General features: G+C 47.8%; 1 protein-coding gene across 1 annotated transcript in view; it reads left to right on the top strand.

Moving 5' to 3' along the window:
- Positions 1-601: 601 nt before the first annotated feature.
- Positions 602-20,620, top strand: part of LOC106149868 (collagen alpha-3(IX) chain-like) — a 51,219-nt gene continuing 31,200 nt past the window's right edge. Inside the window, exon 1 of the mRNA XM_013520506.1 lies at positions 602-721. Coding sequence (XP_013375960.1) covers positions 602-721 — 120 coding nt within the window. The remainder of the gene's footprint in view (positions 722-20,620) is intronic.

Below are 20,620 nucleotides of genomic sequence, written 5' to 3'. Positions count from 1 at the left end.
TTCACAATGTCTATTGTACCTTTTAGGTTTTATTTACTCTTTCAGGTTCACACACCAGGGAGACGATCTGGTGTTCACCCGTGTGGGTCTGGTTTATTCACTTATGAGTATGGTCTCTGGTTGTGTCCTTTTACCTATGAAAGCCACATTTATCTTCCTTTATAGCTGAGTAATACCTTTGAAATAAAGAGCAATTCTGATCATTTGGCAAGGCGTCAAACGCCATCTACAGGGTAGCGAGATGCGAGAGCAGTGAGAGCGAACGTACAGCACGTGTGCCGCGGTGGGCTGTTTGTACCATTGAAAACTCTAAACGGTTCGCCCTCCTTGTGCTGGACCTTTGGGTGCCCTTTGGCCCACTCTCCTCGGCTCTCTGATGCTGTGGCCTTGAAACATGGAAACTCAAAGGGAGGAACAGCTGAGAAGCAGGAAAACGACAGTCATTAGCCATCACGGCCAATGTAAAATGTCAATGTTTTCCCAGATTCTGACGAAACAGCTGAAAACACAGCGGTGGGTCTGTTCTGTTAGTCATCACTGAACAGCAAGACTTGATGTCAGACTTTTAACTCAGCTGTCACAGGTGGCACAAAATGGCGCCATGCGAAATACCAGTTCTACCCACAGGGCGAGGAGTGAGCGTCCCCAACTTCAGAGGAACCGGATGCAGAAGGAAGCCGGCTCTTCGTCCCCTCCCCGGGGCGTGGTGGTGACCTGTCCTGTGGGCCCTGGGGAAGGGCAGAGGCCGTCTTCCCTCCCTCGAAAAGCAAGGCCTCCGAGGTTGCAGGACACTCCCTGAGCGCCCCTTCGCCCTCCTTCCAGGGAGGGAACAAACAAAACGTGGGCAGCAGCTGTGCGGGGAATTCCACACCGCACATGGTGCCAAGGGATCCACAAAAGCCTTTTGTTCTCAGGGACGGGACGCTCCCATCTGACAGGTGTCGACGATGGGGGCCCAGTGGTCTGCATGCTGGTCGTCGTCCTCTGGGAAGTGACACGGGAGAGCTGTCCTGTCTCAGGGGATGAGAAGCCCCTGGGGGGTGGGCTGGGCGCCTGCATGGTCCAGGTGACGCCTACCCAAGGTGACGCGGGGGGGGGGGGCAGTGTTTTATCCACTTCCCATGTGCCGCCAATTCCCAAGAGTGACATGTCGTGAAGGACCTGTGAGAAGATGTCACCGCGCGTGGGCTGACGGACAGTTTGAGTTGCCCTCGTGTCATTTGCTGTCCTCGAGCCACAAGCCCCTGTCCCCTGAGTGCTCTGCGCACAGAGCGGACTGAAAGGCTGCGAACACCACCCAACAAGAGCATGTCCACGTCCCCGCCGGCGCAGGTGCCACTCAGCTCAGCAGATGCCTGAAAATAGAAACCGGCCCCCACCCCAGTCAGGGGAGCACCTGCTAGCAGGGAGGGGTGGCAGCTGGCACTGCAGGGCTTAGGTGCTTCTTCAAGGAAGCTGCCTACGTCTTCACACTGAGCTTTCTGGCCGGGCAGCCCTTTCGGCTACAGCTGAAGGGCTGCATTTGGAACCCATGAATACCGCTCGACTGTGCTGATTTGGAAATCTCCCAAGAATATGAGGCCATTCCTTTTCAGCTGAACATCTGCCCTTTGCTATACTTTTAATATTGACTATAATGTCTGTGTCTAACCAACTTCTAACTGCTGCAGGTTGGAGATGGGTGTGCCATGTTATTAAGGGCTTAGCAATACAATTGGACTCCTGGCTGAAATATTATGTTAGCATTAAAATATGATCACGCCCAGGGATCTCAGTCGCTTAAACTGCCTTTTTGCGTGCAAAATTCTCTCCCTGAATTATTTTAATGATATTACATCTATTATGACTGGTCATTTGGAAGGGTGAGCTCTTATCTATGAACACACAGTATATAGAGGGATTTAAAATAGTTAAAAACATCTAAGAATGCTTAATTCTGGTGGTGGGATGTGTGGTGATCTTAAAATTTTAAAAAATGGGTTACTTGATAGATATAATGCATACATATTTTTTCTCACAAAATTAAAGGGGCATATTCTGACTGTCAAAGTGAGGAGGTAAGTTAGGTTTATCCATTCATGCCCCTTCCACTGCGTGAAAGTTCATTCATTTGGCCATTTGCATTTACAGTGAGAAAATATGATTGTGGATAGGGATACAGGGTCCCCAAATTAGTGATAATTTTCCTTTATGATATTAGTCTTTTTTTTTGATATTGGGTATTGAATTCAGGGCCTTTGCACTGAGCTACATTTCCAGGTCTTTGTATGTTTTATTTTGAGAAAGTGTCTTATGGAATTGCTAAGTTGCCTTGGAGAGCTTGAACTGGACATCCTCATGCCTCAGCCTCCCAGTGTGCTAGGATTACAAGTGTGCACCACCATGCCCAGCTTAGCATGTTAATGCCAAAAGGATGCCATGATTGAGCATGACATCCAGAGTTCAGCTCTCAGTCAGCTGTCAGAGTGCGGTGTAAGTCAAAGGTCCCCACTGCAAATCTTCTCATCTAAAACATGTGGTCCCACCGCCCCACCCTCAGGATTGTGTGAAACGTTCCCACAGTGCTGGTATAAGCATGTGAGAGAATCAGCAGCAAACATATGCAAAAAGGTAAGGCCTCTTTTATGCTAATGACCTCAGAGACAGATGGTGTCACTTCCTGTGGCCTGCCAATCGGATCCAAGTCTCTGTGGGGCCAGAATAACCTAAAAAATAGAATTATAAGTAATGCTTGTTTATTGGTCTTCATTATTTTTCTACACATGAATTATCTTAGTGTGCAAATGAAATATTTTCCTGAGAATATCAGTAACTGAAAAACTAGACAGATGTTCTTATTTTGACAGTAAAAGTACAAAGAAAGAAGAAATCACATGAGTGGTGGTCATTTACCCCCTCATCATCGCTACTGCTCTGTCCCTGGCTCCGGGCAGGATGCCAACCTCACGACACCCAGCCCAGTCCTGACTTGGACAGTCCCTTCCCCAAGGGTAACAGCACGAAACTGCATGTGAGGACTGTCACCAAAACCACGCAGACACATGGAAATTAATTAATACCCTCTTGCATAGTCAGTGCTTCACAGAAGGAATTAGACAGCGCAACTTCACGTGAACTGTAAAGTGTTAAGGACATCACCGAGTATTTATATTACAGGTGGCTGTGCCAGTGTAAAAGGCTGCTCTATTGCAAATATTTAAATTCATTACATGCATCATTCCACAGTGATATACGCACACCATGTTTAAAGCAGCACAGTCTGTAATAGCTAAATCTTGGAAACAGCCAAATACACATCAACTGATGAATGGAAAAAGGTGTGAGTTCTTTACACAGTGGAGTACTACTCAGCCATCAAGAAAGAGAAATTTGAGACTTTTATAGGTAGACGGCTCATTGAGACCATACTCAAGTGGAGTAAATTGGGCACACATGTAAATACCACACTGTTTCTTTGGTGTGAGAGTCTAAAAGTGTAAATAAGAACCAAAATATATAATAGACATTGTAAAATAGGAAGAAAATGTCCAGATGGGAAGGGAATCTAGAGAAGGAGGAGGAGAAAAGGAAGGAAGGATCAAGGAAAAAAAGAGAATAGGAGGAAAAAATGGAAACCAAGCTTTTGTAAATAAGGAGAGGAAGAGGGGTTGAAGGGAGGGGAGGGGAATGGGAAAAAAAAAATGAATCAAGATATATCATGCACAGGTACAAATACCCTGTGATGAATGCTATCCTTACGTATATCTAAAATGCACCAGTGGATTCAATTTAAAAATTAAATATTTAAATTCAGGGTTTTATTTTATTTTTGCATTGGTGGGGAACAAGTCCAGGTTCCCGTGCTAGGCAAGCGCTCTACTCCTGGGCCCTGCCACCAGCTTGCAAATCCAGCTTTTATTCTACATATGCATTTGTGAATGGGCTCCGGTCACAGTGATCCCTCTTCCCTTCCGCAAAGCAGGAAACTGGAGAAGATAACAGGGAAGGGATCCCTGTCTCCTCTGGTCCAAGGTATAGTAATGAAACCCCATCCTTCTCATGTGCAGCCCAAGCGTGTCTCCAAGGAGCGGGTTTGACTGGAGAAGAGCCGGACGGGAAGCAGGAAAACACTCGCTGTCATGCGTCTTGCTGTAGTAGGGCAGCTGGGCGGTGCCACCTGCGTAGTTGTCCTCCGCTGTCTGCACGGACCCTGAACGCTCTGGCCAGTGTCTCCAGGGCAGGGTTCCCAGGTCGACCTGCACAGAAAGAGCTGTGGAGAAGCCAGCAGAGCGAGTGTCCCTGGGTCCGCCGTTCCCAGGACACACAATACAGCCTGGCAGCAGCACGGCAGCTCAAGTTTCAAAGGCGCAGGATGCAAGAGCCTTCCAAAGAAGGGGAAAGACCAGCCCGGTGCGTGGGGAAGGCAGGTGCCGAGTTTCAGCTCCTGAGGAGGAACGGATGGGGTCCCCATATCAGGTTCGCCTTGGCGGCCTCCCCTTCCGGAAACCGCAGACTGTGGGGCCTCTCTGCAAGGCCGTCGTCCATGAGCGAGTCTCCCTCATGTGGACCAGGCCACTTCTGTGACACGTTTGAAATGTGAACCGAGCTGTTCTCTGGGGCTTGTTGCGTTGAAGTCACGCTTGCTGTACCTGTGGAAGAGACTGACGTGACCACCACTGTCACAGAATGAGTGTGCTGCAACGACCGGGATTTGAACTTGGAATTCTCCTGGTTTGACACTCAGTCCCGTACCATCAAGGACAGGATGCAGGACGCTGTACCTGCAACTTTCTGCGGGATGTTTTCCTTTGTCTATAAAATAAAGACAGTGATAACGAACACTTTCTATAACTGTTATGGAAGCAGCAAAGTTTTGTAGGACCGGAAGTGGGCTAATTTCATCTACGGATTCACCGTAGGACCGGAAGTGGAACCTTGCTCCTGTGATTTAACCACTGCTAAGACGGTCTGAGTGATTGCTTCAGGAAGAGGGGGTCTCTGTGAATCCCAGCTCTGTACTGTGGGAACACACAAACGTCAGACTCATTTCTCCTTGCAGTCGCTGACCTTGGCTTGGACGCAAGAGTACATCTTATCTAGATCCTGCCCCCCCATGCTAAAGTGTTATGGAGGCCACCACTTTGATCCAAAATGGTAAACTGACTTGCCTCAGATCACAGAGCTGGTTCATGGCAGGTCAAAGAGGAAATTTTGGGCCATAGGTGAGGTGCTATTCCTGTAAGTATTTCTAAGAATCTGCAAGTCACCCGGAGAGTTAGGCAGGTAAAAGCAACACATAATGGATCATGCCAAGCATGACGAAGACCGCCTTGAGGGATGGTCAAGTCTAAGTGTGCAAAAATCTGAGTCCTAGTCACACCTTGCAGAAAAACCTCATGGGAGCATCTTGCTAGCCCTCACAGAGCCCCCAAAAGTTGCATCCAGGAGCCAGCCTTGGCCAGGTCTCCCCAGAGGTGCAGCGCGGAGGAGACTGTGCCTGACCTGGAGGTTCCAGCTTTGTCAGCCGCATGACCTTTGTCTCTGGAGCCAGCTCTCTGGTTATGACTGATTTTTTCATGCATTTTCCACAAGAGCAGGAGACCTGCTGGTGGAGGTGATTGCACTTCTGCCTATCCATGCATCTCACCATCATTTATGAGGTTAGAACCTGACTTCTACACTGGCCTTTGTACATCTGGTTAATGGGAGTCCTTCTCTTTAAACACGTCAGTATGGAAGTTACGCACATGGTGTGGGGAGACCTGGAACCGACTCAGCTGTAAAGGAAATGTGGGAGACTGCAGGCACCTGGCCGCGGGTCGCTTCCTTCCTGAGCGTGGTCCTGTAACTGCCCCAGAGCTGGGCCACCTGCTTCCAGGCTGCTCCTCCCTGCACCACCACACGACACCAGAGGAGGTGCTCCTGGGCCTCTTCACCCCATTTCTTTTGTTTGTGTTGGTACCTGGAATCAAACGCACGACCTCATGCTTGCCAGGCGGGCACAGTGCCCCTGCGCTACATCCCCAGCCTCTGGTGGCAGCACTAGTCACCATCCAGAGCTTTTCCCTTAGACCTGGAGGTCGCTCATACCCAGCGGCCACCGCAGGAGCCCCCCGTCCTTCCCAGGGACCCTCTCCCTCCGTGACTTCCCTGCTGCACGGCAGTGACCCTGACATTCGGGGCCTGGCCGTGTGAGCTGCGAGTCTTGGCATTTGCTGGCTGGAGCCTGAGAAGGGGAGGCGGAGGTGTGGTGAATATGAAGTCTCCAGGCGCTTCTGCATGTGGCAGCCAAGGGGCAGGCCTTGCAGTCCCGTCTCCCAGACCACTGAGTGACCCTGGGCCTGGGCTATCAGGTGAGCTGCTCCTGCTCCCAGCAGCAGCCTGTGGGAAACCTCAGTCTGCATTTTCTACCTGTCCTGAGTTAAATGTTTTCTGTCTTATCCTGAAACTGGCAAGTTGGATTTGTGTTCCAAGTTCCCACACCCTCCTGCGAGGCGGGTCTCACGGAGTCGGGGACGTCGGACAAAGGTGTCCTTTCTTTCTCTCTGGCAGTGGTTTCAGTTTACTGTTGTTCATTTGGGTATCATCAATTTTGGGCCTGAATCCAGGTTTCCTAATTGAATTAAAACTTAGTTTACATGGTTTCTCAAATATATCAGATTTATCAAAGTGGAAACAAGTTGAATTGGAGCCATAGATAAGAGCCTCAAATGCCTTCACAAAAGATACACTCACTAAAAAATAAACCAGGTGCAGTAGTGCACATGTGTAATGCTGGCATTTAGGGAGGTTGAGGCAGGAGGGCCACAAGTTTGAATCCAGCCTGTGCAATTTGAGACCCTTGCTCAAAATCAAAATTTAAGGAAAAGGAGCTGGGTTTACAGCTCAGTGGTAGAGCTGGTAGCCCTGGTTTGGGTTGCCAGTACTGTCCAAATAAATCAATAGATGAAAGAAAAGAAAAGAAAAGAAAAGAAAAGAATGAGAAAGAGAAAGCAAGCTATCAAGGCACTATTTTGTCGTTTCCGCTACTAGCATAGACTAACATGTCGCTCTTCTCAGTGATTTGATTGGCACAGCTTTGGCTTATGAATTCTGTTTGTTGACTGGCAACTTGTTTTAGTGCCTGTTATGTCCCAGCAGTGCACTGAGGCCCCAGGTCTACTGTGCTGGATTAGGAAGAGCTTTGGACTTTCTAGGAAGATTTTGTGGATCATCTCTTTGAGGTTCTGTTACTTTGTGTTGAATGAAAACAGCTGCTCACTGAATGAAGTATTTCTTTCTATAGCCTCTACTTACCTTCTAATTTGGCTCTTTTGGTTTTATGCAATTTTTGATTCCTTCCATGCGTATTGTGAAATACCCAAGTCTTGTAGATGTGTAGTTCCTGAATTGTTAAGAGATGTGGGTGGCTGGGTTGTTGAGACTTAAGCACGACACAGGACAGAGAGCGCTTCCGGGACTCAGGACGCCCCCGGCACCCAGCCCTGTGTGTGCACAGGAAGCCACCACGGTCCTTTTGGGGGCGGCTTCTTCTTGCCGTGAGATTTGTCCACATGGCGTAAGCAGCAGCTGTTGGTTCCTTGGGGTGCGCTGCCATACTGCACTGTATAGGAAGAGCCTGGTTTACTTATTCAGCCTACTTTTGGTTCACAGGTGGGTGGCTCTTGGTTTCAGCTTTGATAAAGGTCCTGCACCCAGTGCATGATGTGGGCTTTGGTGGGCATGTGCACACGTTCCTGACAGTTTAGATCGGGCACTCAGACAGCTCAGTCAGAAAGTGGCTGCCAGCGTGCATGCCCAGCAGCACGGGAGAGAGCCATGGGGCCACAGGCTTCCTGACGTGGCACTGCCGGTCTCCCAATGTTCGGGTTAGGATGTGTGGACGGAGGAATCTTGCTGGGCTTCTCACTGAGTTTCCCTGAGACTCCTCATAACGGAGGAAGTGGACATTCTGGTTTCCATACCTCGCTCTTGTGGATGTAGCTGATGTGAATCATCAGTGCCTTTGTTCTGCGTTCACAGAATAAGCGGCAATTTTTCATAGAAAAGCCGAGGATAAGGTTAGGCGGTGAACTGAGCTGATGTTACACTGGTGTCATGAGTGAGATTGAATGTACCACGAAGTCTCCTGTGTGGAAGGTGACTGTGTCAAGGGGCACTGTGATCAGTGGATTCATCCGTGGATGAGCGCAGGGCTGACTGTGCTGTGGGAGGCGGGGCCTGGTTGGAGGTGGGCACTGGGGTGTGACCTGGAAGGGTGTGTTCTTGTCCCCCTGCTCTCTGCTTCTCTGCTGCTGTGACATGAACAGCTTTCCTGCACCACACCCTCCTGCCCCGTTGTTCCTGCCTTGAAGCCAGCTTCCCATGGACTGAACCTTGTAGAGCCATGAGCCAAAACCTCTCCTTCATGCTGTGGGTGTTGGGAATTTTGTCCCAGTGATAGGAAAGTAATGCAAATGCTAAGGATACTTCCAGAGGCCACATGCATACGACCACACACATCTATCACAACAACAACTCTTTATGTTTACTACAGCAGGGTGGGTCAATCGACTCTCCATCCTCTTCTTCCTCCATAGCCCAGCTACTTCAACATGAGCTCTCAGATCCTGAGGTGCCTGTCTTTGTGTCCTGAAAGCCCCATCACACGGGTCCCTCTATTCAACTGAAACATTTTCCTACCTGAAACATGACCTCAAGTGTAGTGAGGCCCAGTGGCCTCTATTTAGTCTCAGCCCCTGCCCTGTCCCTTTGGCACCAGACACTCCAGCCCCTGTGTGGCTTGTGTCTAGACTTTCCCCCAAGCTTCATGTGCACCATGCTTTTGGAAGGGGATTGGATTGCGGGGTTTAGAGCTGACTTGCTGTTTGGGAGGGTCTGGTCAGAAGGGGACAGTCACTAGGGCACGATCAACAGGGCTCATCTCCCTCCCCACTCCTCCCTTGACACGCTCAGCTTCCTGTCCACCATGCCATGCACAGCTCCTCAGCCAGGCCCTGCCCACGCCTTCCTGGCTCAGAGCCAGCCAATACGAACTGCAAATGTGAGCCGAAATAAACCTCCCTCCTCTAAGTCGTGGGAGCTGAGTATTTTGTGCCGGTGACCAGAGACTAAAGGCAAACCCTGCCGTGGGCCTGCGCTGCTGCAGGAGGCTGGGCTCTGCTCACCTGCCCGGCTGCACCCTCGTGCATTTTGTTCCCTGCTCAGTCACGATCTAGAACCCCTGGCTGGGCTCCGGCCGGTGGCTTCCTGGACACACGTCTCCCACTGGGGCCTGCAGCCCTCCGGTTCTCATGCTAAGGCTGCTCCCCGTTAGCCTGCACCTCCAACTGTCCCCACTGGACGGCAGTGTGAGGTACTTTCAAAAACCCTATTGCAGGGTAGGCGTGGTCTTCTCCTCCTACCTGTGGTTTTGCTTCCTGAGGTTTCAGTTACCTCAGGTCAATGGTCGTGTGAAAATATTAAATGGAAAACTGCAGAAATAAAGAATTTAAAAGTTTTAAATAAATTGTACCCAGATACACTGCTGTAATTGTCCTACATTACTAAAGAGGACTTCTGAGCTGCTCCAGACAGCGGCAAGAACAGTGGAATAAACACGTGCAGAGCGACGGGGAGGACTTGGAAGGGGATTCGCGGCAGTGTGTCTTTCACTGTAAATAATGCTTTAAAACTTAGATAACTGCTGTGGCTTTCAATCATAGCTTGCATTACACCTGGTTTTGCATCCCGAGACTCCTCGGAAATCTACCCCTCGTGCCCTGCATGTGTCCTTTTCAGCAAGCGGCAAGGACGTGAACCCAGCGCCGAAGAGTGTCAGGGGCCCTCAGTCCCGCTGTGACCAGACCCTGCTGTTCCTGAAAGATAAAAAGGCTCCGGTGCTCCCGCTCCCTTCGTATCTCCTGCGGTGCATGAGCTCATGCTGCAATGCTATCTTTTCTACCACTGGGGCATGAACAGCAAAGGCATGCTGGGTCCCCTCAGGCAGAGGGACCTGTCACTCCCTGTGGACATGACAGCTTTCTAACCTCTCCGCAGCGGCCTGGCATCAATGTCCCCCTGACGGAGAAGCCAGACATGCTCACACTAGCCCCTTTTGCTTGCCAGTGTGTCTCTGAACGCCTGACTACCTAACCTTCTCCAGTATTTTATAGCCTTGTTTTAATCCCTCTTTTAAGACTGACAGGAGAGAATGGACCTATGCTGCCCTCTAGTGACGATAGCAGGAGACAGACACCGAATCCCCCCAAGGAGCCGGCAGGACTAGGGTGTTGGTGGTGGTGGGGATCCTCTGTGAATGCAAGGGGATGCGTGCGAAGCCTCAGGGTGGCCTTTGCGGAAGTGGAACAGATAAAGCCCACCATTTACAATCCCTGTGCTGGGCCCTGGATCCGAGGGCTCCAGCCTGACCCTTTTTCTCAGCAAGTGAGATGGAGCTGGAAGTAGAGGTCAAGTGCTGCGCTGTATTCCGCACTGGTGAGCTCTGTGTGTGTGGATCTGGTCCCCATCATGATGACACCCAGGGTCACGGTTGTATTATTTCCACTCTTCTGCAGTTTAGCAACTTAAACAACACATCTGTCACCTCACAGCGTCCTGTGTCAGGATCGGACAGGCCTGGCCACATCCCGGCTCAGGATGCCATGGGGCAGTGATTCTGTTCCTGCTGAGGCTGGGCCTCCCTGGGGCTTGGGGTCTTTTCCCAAACTCACACAACTGATGAGAGAATGCATTCATCTGCAGACTAATGTGTGGTGTAAACCACAAATGGAGGGCTGAAAGGTGGCCATGACCCCAGAGAATACTCACCGGCACGGAGACAGGATGGAAACACAGGGCACTACTGACAGTATACAAATTAAAAATCATTTTGGAGCTGGGTGTGGTGGTGCACACCTGTAATCACAGCACTCTGAGCCACAGTTGGCCGATTTAGCAAGTCAGTGAAATACTTTCTAAAACAAAAAATTAAAAGGGCTGGGGTTGTAGCTCAGTGCAAAAGCCCTGGGGTCAATCCCCAGGACTGTAAAAAAAAGTTCTAAAAAAATTCCTTTTTCAGTGCTGGGGATGGAACCTGGGCCCAAGGCCTATCACATGCAATACAAGACAAGCACCAACTACTGCAGTACACCAGCCCTGGCCTGAAATTGTGGATTCCTCCACGGAGAGGTAGATACCAGACAGGTAAGCTGCAATTCCGTTATTCCAATTATGCAGTACTGAAAAAGATTTGAATCTTCACTGTGCTCCATTTGAAGATTTCCTTGTTCATCGACAGAACTGTTCCATAATCTTTGGAGTGCAATTTCTATGAGCAAGGCTCCCTTAGGGTCTGGGAACCTGAGAAAGCTGAGATTCCTCATACCATGTATGGTGGATTGACAACTGGTGGTCAACTTGTAACACCCACCTGAACTGAACCAGCGTGGTGCTGGGTGTGGGAGGCCCACCTGAGGATCACTGCCAGCAGCATAAGAGGCAGAACTGGAGAAGAAGTGAGGCTGTTAGAAGCTGTTGGGAAGCTGTTGGTTCTTTTGGAGGAGCCTGTCATGCTGGTTTTCCTGATGAGCTTGGCTATTCCCATCATCAAAGGAGCTCAGGACCTTGTTGCTGAGAATGGCTTCAGCTCCCTTGGGGGGAGCTCTGGTCCTCACTTTGTGCTTTGCTTCCTGGCTTTGGAGGGGAAGATAGTGCTCTGCTCAGCCTCTTGGAGAAGCTTGTCGTGTTGGCTTTCCTGATGGGAACTCTGCTTTCCTCATCATCAGAGGAGCTCAGGACCTTATTGTTGCTGAGGATGGCTATGTTACTTTTCAGGGGAACTCTAGTTATTTCTTTGAATGTTGCTTCCTGGCTCCAGTGCAGATCCCTCAGCCTGCTAACACAGATCCTTCATCCGGCTGGCACAGACTTTCTAGCTTCCATCACTGACCTTTGGGCCTTCCCAGTGCAGATCCGTGAAACAGGCCTGCATGAGACATTGTTGTGGGCTCTTGGCCTCCAGTTGGACTTGTGAGGGTATTGTCATGGGCTCTAGGTCTTCAATTGGACTAATGCAGGGCATTAACGTGGTATCCAGGCCCTCAGCTGGATTCCTTGGTCTTTAGTGTGTGGACAGATTTCCTGCACTCTTTGTATATGATTCTTGGGGTGACTATTATAAAATAATCTTATAAAATGTGTCTTAAATTGTTTCCTTTGCAAAACTCCGAAGTCAACACCATAAAACTTACAAGAGTAGAGATTGCAGTGAACAAGGGGATTGATGAGGTTAACTTCACACCAGCCAAGGGGGGCAGGCAGACCAAAGTGGGCACTGGTATGGAGAGCAGCAGACAGGCCCCTGAGATATGGGGCTTCTTGCCATCCTCCTGCCTCAGCCTCCCAGAGTGCTGGAATTCCAGTATTATGCCATCACCTCCAGCTAGGAGAATTTGCACTCTAGTTTGGCCTTGGGGTCTTCAGCACTGGGTCCCTAGCTCAGGTGACCACAGCATGACCTTGAGTCCTTTTGCTATAGTTGGTGTCTGGATGTTCCCCTAAAGCCTCAGGCAGTCATGGGGCAGGCTTCTAGCTTATTACTGATTCCCGGTCCAATGCTAGGATTATGGGTGTGAGTGCTACACCTGCCCTGGAGTGGGCAGCCTGCATACAATGGAAAGGAGGGAAAGAAACTTGCTCCTGCTCCTTCCTTTTGTTCTTCCTGCTTTTGCCATCTTCTGCCACCATGAACTGTTGCCCTCTGCCATGTGCCACTCTGCCTTGGAGCCAGCCGAGTATGGACTGAAATCTCCACAAATTGTGAGCTAAATAAACCTTTCCTTCCTTCATTTTGGGCATCAGGTATTTTATCTCAGGAAGGAGAGAAAAGCAAGCAGACACCTTCCTTCCTCATCATCCCAGCCTTCATCCTGATTCAGACTTGTCCTCAGCCCCAGGAGGAAGCAGGGCTGATGGGCTTTTAGCCAAGAAGTCTCCAGCCTTCACGTGGTGCTGCTGGGTCCCTGGATGCCATCGCTTAGAAGAGGCCCTGCTCCTCCCACAGTGCAGCAGGATGCCCAGGGCTCCCCACACTCTGCCGTGCAGGAGAGGCCCCCTCTTCCTGTGGGCTGAGCTTGACTGCATCCTGACGCCCTTCACGCTCCTCAGAAATAGCTGACAAGACAGATTTTCCTTCTACTGAGCACGACGCATCACACACCCCAGCTCGCTTAGCTGAGTCCTGCAGGCACCGTCCGCATGACATAATCTACTGGGCTGCGATTTCCCTTTTGTGCAGTAATGCATGCTCCCTTCCTCACACCTCCTTGGATGAGAACACACCAGAAGCTTCAAGCAAGCAAGCGGCCAGAGCTGCCATCTTCGAAGCTCTCCACTGTGTTCTGAGATGGGGAGACGTGCAGACAGCTCCTCCTTAAACCTGGCCAAGATGTCCTCCCTCCTGGTGCCCGGGCAGCTGCACTGTGCCCACGGAGGGAAGGAGGGAACGAACCAAAGGGCTGTGCACATCCGGAATCCAGTCCACTTCTAGCCCACAGGGCAGATTCCCTGTCCCCAGAGCCCTGTGTTTCCAGGGCTCACGGGGGCCTTTTGTTCTCCATCATCTTCTGAGGGTGGATGGAGTTGCCTGGGCCTCAGGGCTCCCCAAGGAACAGCTGCGTGTAGCATCTGTAGACAGAGATTGGACTTGAGCTGGGGGGTCTGCACATTGGGCCCTGAGACCCCTCAAAATCAAAGTGGAGCCCAGGGCAGGAGAGGAGGGAGACAGTTCTACCAAGGCTACTGCCTCTGGGGCCCCAAGATGCCCTGGGGCCTTCATGAAGGTTCAGCCTCCCTTCTAAGGGTATTTTATTTCTATTTTTTGTGGTATTAGGGGTTGAACTCAGGCCTTCACACTGACCTACCTCCCCAGGTCAATTTGTTTTTCCTTTGGATAGAAGAATTTCCCCAAGTTGCTAAGTTACACATGCTGGGCTGGAACTTGCCATCCTCTGCCTCAGCCTCCTGGAGTGCTGGCGTCTGTGTTTTACACTCGTGGTGTGCATGTGTCCCTCGGTCTCTTGCTTGGGCTCTGCAGTGTCAGGCTTTCTGGCCGGGGCTGTTGCATGATGCAGTGACGGGGCCGTATGCTGGACTATGCTGAGCAGGCAGAAGGCAGTGGGTTCCAGGCTTGTGCGGGGTCTGCTGCCCTCGTCGCAGGCATCTCTGGGTTGAGGAATTGGGGCAGTCTGGGGCTGCCCGGGCTCTGGTACTGACTCCCTGCCGAAACGTCCTGGCCATCATTAGCAGCAGGTCAGGCTGCAGCGGGCCCCTTGTGGAGGGATGTGCTGGTCTCCGGCCGCCACCTTCCTTCTCGGAGCCCCAGCCAGCCGGGCCCTGTCCCGCCCTCTTCCCCCACCACCCAGGTGGAGTTCACTGCTTTTCTATCTAAATTGTGAATTACTTTTCCACCAACTTTTTCAAACTACCGTGGTTTGTGCACTCACTCTTCATGGTTCTGTCTTCTACCTTAGACTGGGAGCTCTTTTTTATGAGCTCCCTGCATGTCTCCTTCTCCTTTAGTTTCTTTATTATTTACATTCGAAATACATAATAATTACATTCTTCATGGGGAATTGGTATGCATGCATATCGAATCTTAATCCTCTTTATTTTCCCTCCATTTCTCTACCTTCCGATTGGGAAACCAGCACACTGTTTTAAAACCTGTGTCTATACTTGGGAGGCTGAGGCAGGAGGATTGCTGCAAGTTCAAGGCCAGCCTGGGGGGTACACAGTGAGTTTTAGGCCAGCCTGAACAACATAGCAAGATCCTGTCTCAAAAATAAAAATAAAAATAAAAATAAAATAAAATAAAATAAATAAAAGTAAAATCAAACCTATGTCTAGCTGGGTGTGCTGGCATGGGCCTGTAATCCCAGCACTTGGGAGGCTGAGGCAGGAGAATCACTGTGAATCTCAGGCCAGTCTGGGCTACAGAGTGAGACACTGTCTCAATTAAAAATAAAGAATCTGTGTTCGCAGTATCTAATAGTTTTTGACATATAAGAAGACCTAGAAAATATTTACTCAGATGAGTCAGCGAGATGATTGTTACTGTGATACCAACACCAAGATAGCGTAGACAGACCCCCAGCAAGACACGTATTAGCAAAATGGATGCAAAAAGATATGGAAAATCAGAACGCTCTTCTAACAGGTAAATAGACTGAATTAGCAACTTTAAACTTCTCACAAAAAAACGTATGGGCAGGGGTGGCCTCATTGGTGAAGTCTAACAATTACTTAAAAGAATAATTTACATCAATCTTTTATACACTCCTCCAAAACAAAGGACAGCAGGGGAAACTTCCCAATTTATCATGTGCAGTGATATTGCTGGGATATTACAGCCAGGCAAACAGTGTGAAATGTTAATAAAATAAATCAGGTAAGTTAGATATAGTATGGTCTCTCTTTTATGAGAAACCTAAGGTATAAATAAATAAAAGAGTAAAATAAAGGAGATACGGTAGGAAACAAAGTAAGCTTGTTGGACAAGGGGAAGAAAATCAGGGAGAGTAGGAAGATAAAGGGATTGAATTTGATCAAGATGTGCTATATACATATAGCAACTCCCCAAAACAAATGCAAGTATGATGTCTTGCCCACATAAATTTTAAAAAGGAAACAGCACAGAAGAGAATTCTCTCAGCCTGGTATCTGTGAAAAATCTATTGCTAGCATGACACCAAGTGATAAAAGAATGAATGGGTCATACACCAAAATGTAAGAACTTCTGCTTTCACATTGAAAACTCTTAGAAGACACAAAGGAGTAGATAGATCTTCATGACTTTAGTTCAGATAGTGCATTCTTAGCCAAGACATGCACAAAGTAAGGAACAACTGGGATGAGGGAAAGAAGAAAAAGAAAGTACTAAGGCATACATACACACACACACACACACGTATATATAAGGATAGCTGGGATAACTGTACTGCTGATATCTGGTGGTTTATTGAAAGGAACAGTTAATGCTTAATTTTTCATATATATTTTGACCAATTTTGCATGCTTATATCTGGTAACCTGAGCAACTGATGTGAAGACAATATGCAATGGAACAACCATTGGTGAATTCCTACCATCCTGTCTAGTGAAACTCTGTATTGTCTCTAATTTTTTTTACATTATTATTTTCTTATTTTCCTAATGGTTTGATCAATTTTCCATTCTTACATCTGGTAATCTGAGCAACTTCATTGAAGATAACAGTATGTAAAATAACAACCACTGCTAATCCCTATCATTTGGTTTGAAACCCCGTATCATCTTTAATGTCCTTGTTTTGTTTTGTTTGTATTTTGCTATTTTTTTTAACTATACTCTTTAAAATAAAAAAAGCACTGACATAAAAGTAGATAAATTGGAGTTCCTCTGTAAAATTGAGGTTTTTTTTTAGGTGTGTGTTTCAAAGAATATCATCAAGAAAGTGAAAATTCTACAGTAAAAAAATGTTTAAAGTTATATATTCAATTGAAACAATAGTAAAATGACAAAGAGCCCAGTTAAATATTGGGCAGAGGACTTGACGTGTCCTTTTTTTTTTTTTTTTCCAAAGAAAACACTGCAGTGCAAGTAAGAACACACACAAGTGATCAGCACTGCTCATTATTGGGGAAATGCAAAGCAACAATAAAGCAAGATCACACTTCACAGGCACTAGGATGGCTAAAATACAAAATGCAGACAAAGCAAGTGTTGACAAGGGTGTGGAGAAATTATAACTCGACATTGCTGGTGACAATATACAATTGTGCTATCACTTTGGAAAACAGTTCAGCAGTTTTTCAAAATATTAGATTGACAATGTAACCCAGGTATGATGCTTAACTGATGTCAACATGACTGTCAACATGAATGGATTTAGGAGCGCCTAGAAGATTGATCCAGCAACTTCTGGGTATCTGTACATGGTTCCAGAGATGACTGGCAGGTAGGCCAGCAAATGAGGGGGACAACTTGTTTTGACCATAGGAAGAGCCATCCAATACGCCTGGAGGACAAGACTGAAAGAGGCAAGAGGAGGATCCGGCTTGCTTGCAAGCTCAATTTGGCTTGAGGAAGTCCACTCTGTGTTTTCCTGTTTTAACTGCCGAACTCATTTTGCCAGGTGTCTTTTTTTTTTTTTTTTTCCTGGTACTGAAGATAGAATACAGGACATCTTCAGATTTTTTTGGTGAAGTATTTTGGGACAGGGTCTAGGTTGCCTAGACTATGCTCAAACTTGTGATCTTCCTGTCTCGATCTCCCAAAGTGCTGATAATACAGACATGCACCACTGCACATTGAGCCTTTTAATGCAGACTTGCAGCAGTGACTCTCCGGGACCTTCCAGGCCTTCAGCTTAGAGCTTAGAACCGGGCTACATCCTTGGTCCTTCTTGTTCTATGGCCTCCAGCTTCCTGGGCTGTGTAGTTCTTAGATCCTCCAGCTCATCAGTGTGCAGATGGCCACTGTGGACTCTGTGACGTTTGATCCTGTGAGATACCTAATAAGCCCCCTTCCTTGAGAGACCCCAAACCAACACACCCAGTAGTTCCATCCTGAGGTATATACAGAAGGTAATGAAAACAGGACTGCATACAAACTCACACGTCATAGCAGTACTTTTCCTAATAGTACCACAAAGCTAGTAATATAAACACTGGAGAGTTTTGGTTACTGCTCAGGGGGCTAGAAGTACAGGATCAAGCAGGAACAGCTCCTTCTGAGGGTTCTGAGAATCTATTCCATTGGCTGTCGTGGCCCATGCCTGTAATCCCAGCATTTTCGAGACCAAGGCAGAAAGATTACAAGTTTGAGCCCAGCCTGGGCAACTAAGCAACTTCACAAGACCCTGTCCTAGAAAGAAAATTAATAAGAGTGATGGTCCTGGCTTCAAGTCCCAGTACACCCTGCACTCCCCACGAAGGGTGGTCCTAGTCTGTCCAAGCCACACCAGGGGTGGCAGGTCCAGCAAATTCCCCGAAAGCTTCTGCTTGGGATGATCGATAGCATTTCTTCCTTTGGCATCAGTGCTGTGTATACGGTAACAGTTTCCATACCAAGTTGGCACACAATGTCTTTGCATGTGCAGGGTCTACCTTTTGGGCATCAAAGTCCTTGCTAAGGAAAGAACTGTTTCTCTTTTCAGCCCATACGTTAGTCAGTAATTTATCATTTTAACTTGGGTTCCTGTGTTTCAGTTCCAGTCTACATGGGAGCCAAGCAAAGGCTGCAAATTTCTCTGGCTTTAACAATGGGAAAATAAGTCACCTTTCTCATTACTGAAGAATGTGGAGGTTGCACTGTGATGTAAAACCATGTTCTTCTGTACTGACCAAAGACAGAGTTTATTTTCTAGCACTTTCAAAGCAGCAGATCCCTACATGTATGCACTAGTTAGCTTTCCACTGCTGTGACATATGCTTGAGATAAACAACTTATAAAAGGCAAGTTATAATGTAGTACAGTTTCTAACCATGGTGGCTTGACCCTTCCCCTTTGGGCCTGTAGTGATAAAACATTACGGCAGGGAGTATGGGCTCTAGGAAACTGTACCTCCTGGCAACTGAGGCATGGAACAGTAGGGGCGGGGCCAAAGTCCCCTTCCAGAGAATGCCACAATCCTCCATTCTATAAGTAATACTTCACCCTTGGATGGAAAAAAAGTCTGTATTTATTATTTTGACAAAGAGGAAAGAAATAAATAGCAATTGAATTTATTTGGAATTCATCGTATCATTAAAACTTAGAATAGCTCACTCTGTTCAGTATTTTTCCAAATTTCATTCACTTCTGTTCAAGTTTCTGCCAAATCACCTATTCTAATTGTTCCTGTGTTTTACAATGATTTATACTCTTTTACTGAATATTTTTGTTTTAAAAATACTTTGTTTGGGGAAAAATATACATCCAGACTGTAAATGCAGATGTCATCTGGGGCATCCAGGAGGGGCTTTTGTGGGGTACTGTTCCCTTGGTGGGGGGGTTCCCGCGGGTGGCCTTTCAAGACAGAAAAGGCCCTGGTAGGCAGGAAGAGGCAAGCAGGGCTGTGACTGCAGGAAATGTTCCCTTTGGGACCCATTCTTCCTTGTGGTTTTTCACTTGGGCTGCAGGTAGTGAACTGTGGTGCAAGAATGAAGATCTCAGAACTCCATGCTGCCTTGTGCCTCTGTTATTTAACGTGGACCCCCCCCCCCACTCCACCTCCTGAATTCATCTCTCTTTACATGGTATCATTATGCTTGCAGGTGGTAGAAACCTGCAGTTTGCAGAACAAGCCTTTATTTTCAGTCCCCAGAGGAGGTATTTTCCTCCTTAGCATCTACTCCCTGTGGCTATGTTCTGGCCTGGAACAATCCTGGAAAAAGACTGGCTTTGTGCTGTTGAATGTCTCTGTCTCTGTCAAAATCTTCCTAGACTTTGCTAATCTGTCTCCCATGCCTCACTTGTTCTTGTTTTTCTGGTTCTTTACTGTGTGGTCATGCAGTGTCACTAGCACGACCCTTTCTTCCTAGATGTCACACACTCTCTTAGAGTATCAGTGAGTTGGCCCAGCTCCTTGCCTTCAAGTTCTAAATGTTCCTGAGTGTCTTTCGCATGTGCATAACCACTTTCAACTCACCAGATCGGATGCAAATTTCCACCCTTTTCACATTTCTTTGAAAATCTTATATAAAAATTAGATGGTGGCAACACAGTGAGCAAGCTGGTTTCTCAAGGGTTTGAAGCTCGAGTGAAGGTCTTTCCTGTCAACTCTGTTAAGTGACTATGGGGGTCTTGAGTCTATACTAGGCAGAAAAGAATCAGTCCTCTGTCACACACAGCCCTTTCAATCTTCAGACAGGACAACAGAAAACCCAGAAACCTGGCCTCAAAAATTTTTCCCTTACCAATAAGCAGCCTCTATGGATTTCCTTAGAATCTCATTGATTTATCTGTGTAGCTATCGAAACATTTACTACAGCCCCTCTTGATTATTGTTATAATCTGTTTCTAGTGAAAATATTTACCCCTTGGTTTCTTGTAGCTTTTCTTATAGTATTAATTCTGACACTTAAATCAATGTGCCTCTTCACCCAACACAATGGTTCTTTCTTCTATTCCACATGGTCCTTAATCCCTGAGTCTGTCACCTGCCCTCCTATGATGATGAGAAAGCCATCTGAATCTTGAGCACTGAGACTTAAGTATCAGATGGGGAGGGGCAAGGGTTGCCCAGGGTCTGAGTTTGACCTGTTTCGGATAAAGGTGTGGACACTGCTGGCAGACCACTACCACAGCCTGCATTTCTCTAGCCTTGTCTCTAGCAGATAGCACAATTCCTTTTCACTGCACTTTTCCTGTCATAGCCCCATCCCCCTTTATGCTCACAATCCCATAAAAGACATAGTGAGACAGGAAGGTTAGGCGTGGCTAAAACTCGCTGGGAAAGGACAAGAAAGTGACAAGATCCTGGAACACAGGGGCAGAACAGTTCCCAAAGCTCTGTAGGCAGCCTTCTTGTGAGAACTTGAGTGCGTCTTCAACAGGACGGCCTTGATCTCATGTCAGCCTGAGGAATGGGTGATACAAAAATGACAGTCAGCATTGAGTTTTTGACATTATGTTCTCTCTT

The sequence above is a fragment of the Chinchilla lanigera genome, unplaced genomic scaffold (genome assembly GCF_000276665.1).
Source record: "Chinchilla lanigera isolate Chin_1 unplaced genomic scaffold, ChiLan1.0 scaffold00055, whole genome shotgun sequence".
Classification (NCBI taxonomy): domain Eukaryota; kingdom Metazoa; phylum Chordata; class Mammalia; order Rodentia; family Chinchillidae; genus Chinchilla; species Chinchilla lanigera.
The sequence above is the reverse complement of the archived record's forward strand: the minus strand, read 5'-3'. Positions and strand labels throughout refer to the sequence as shown.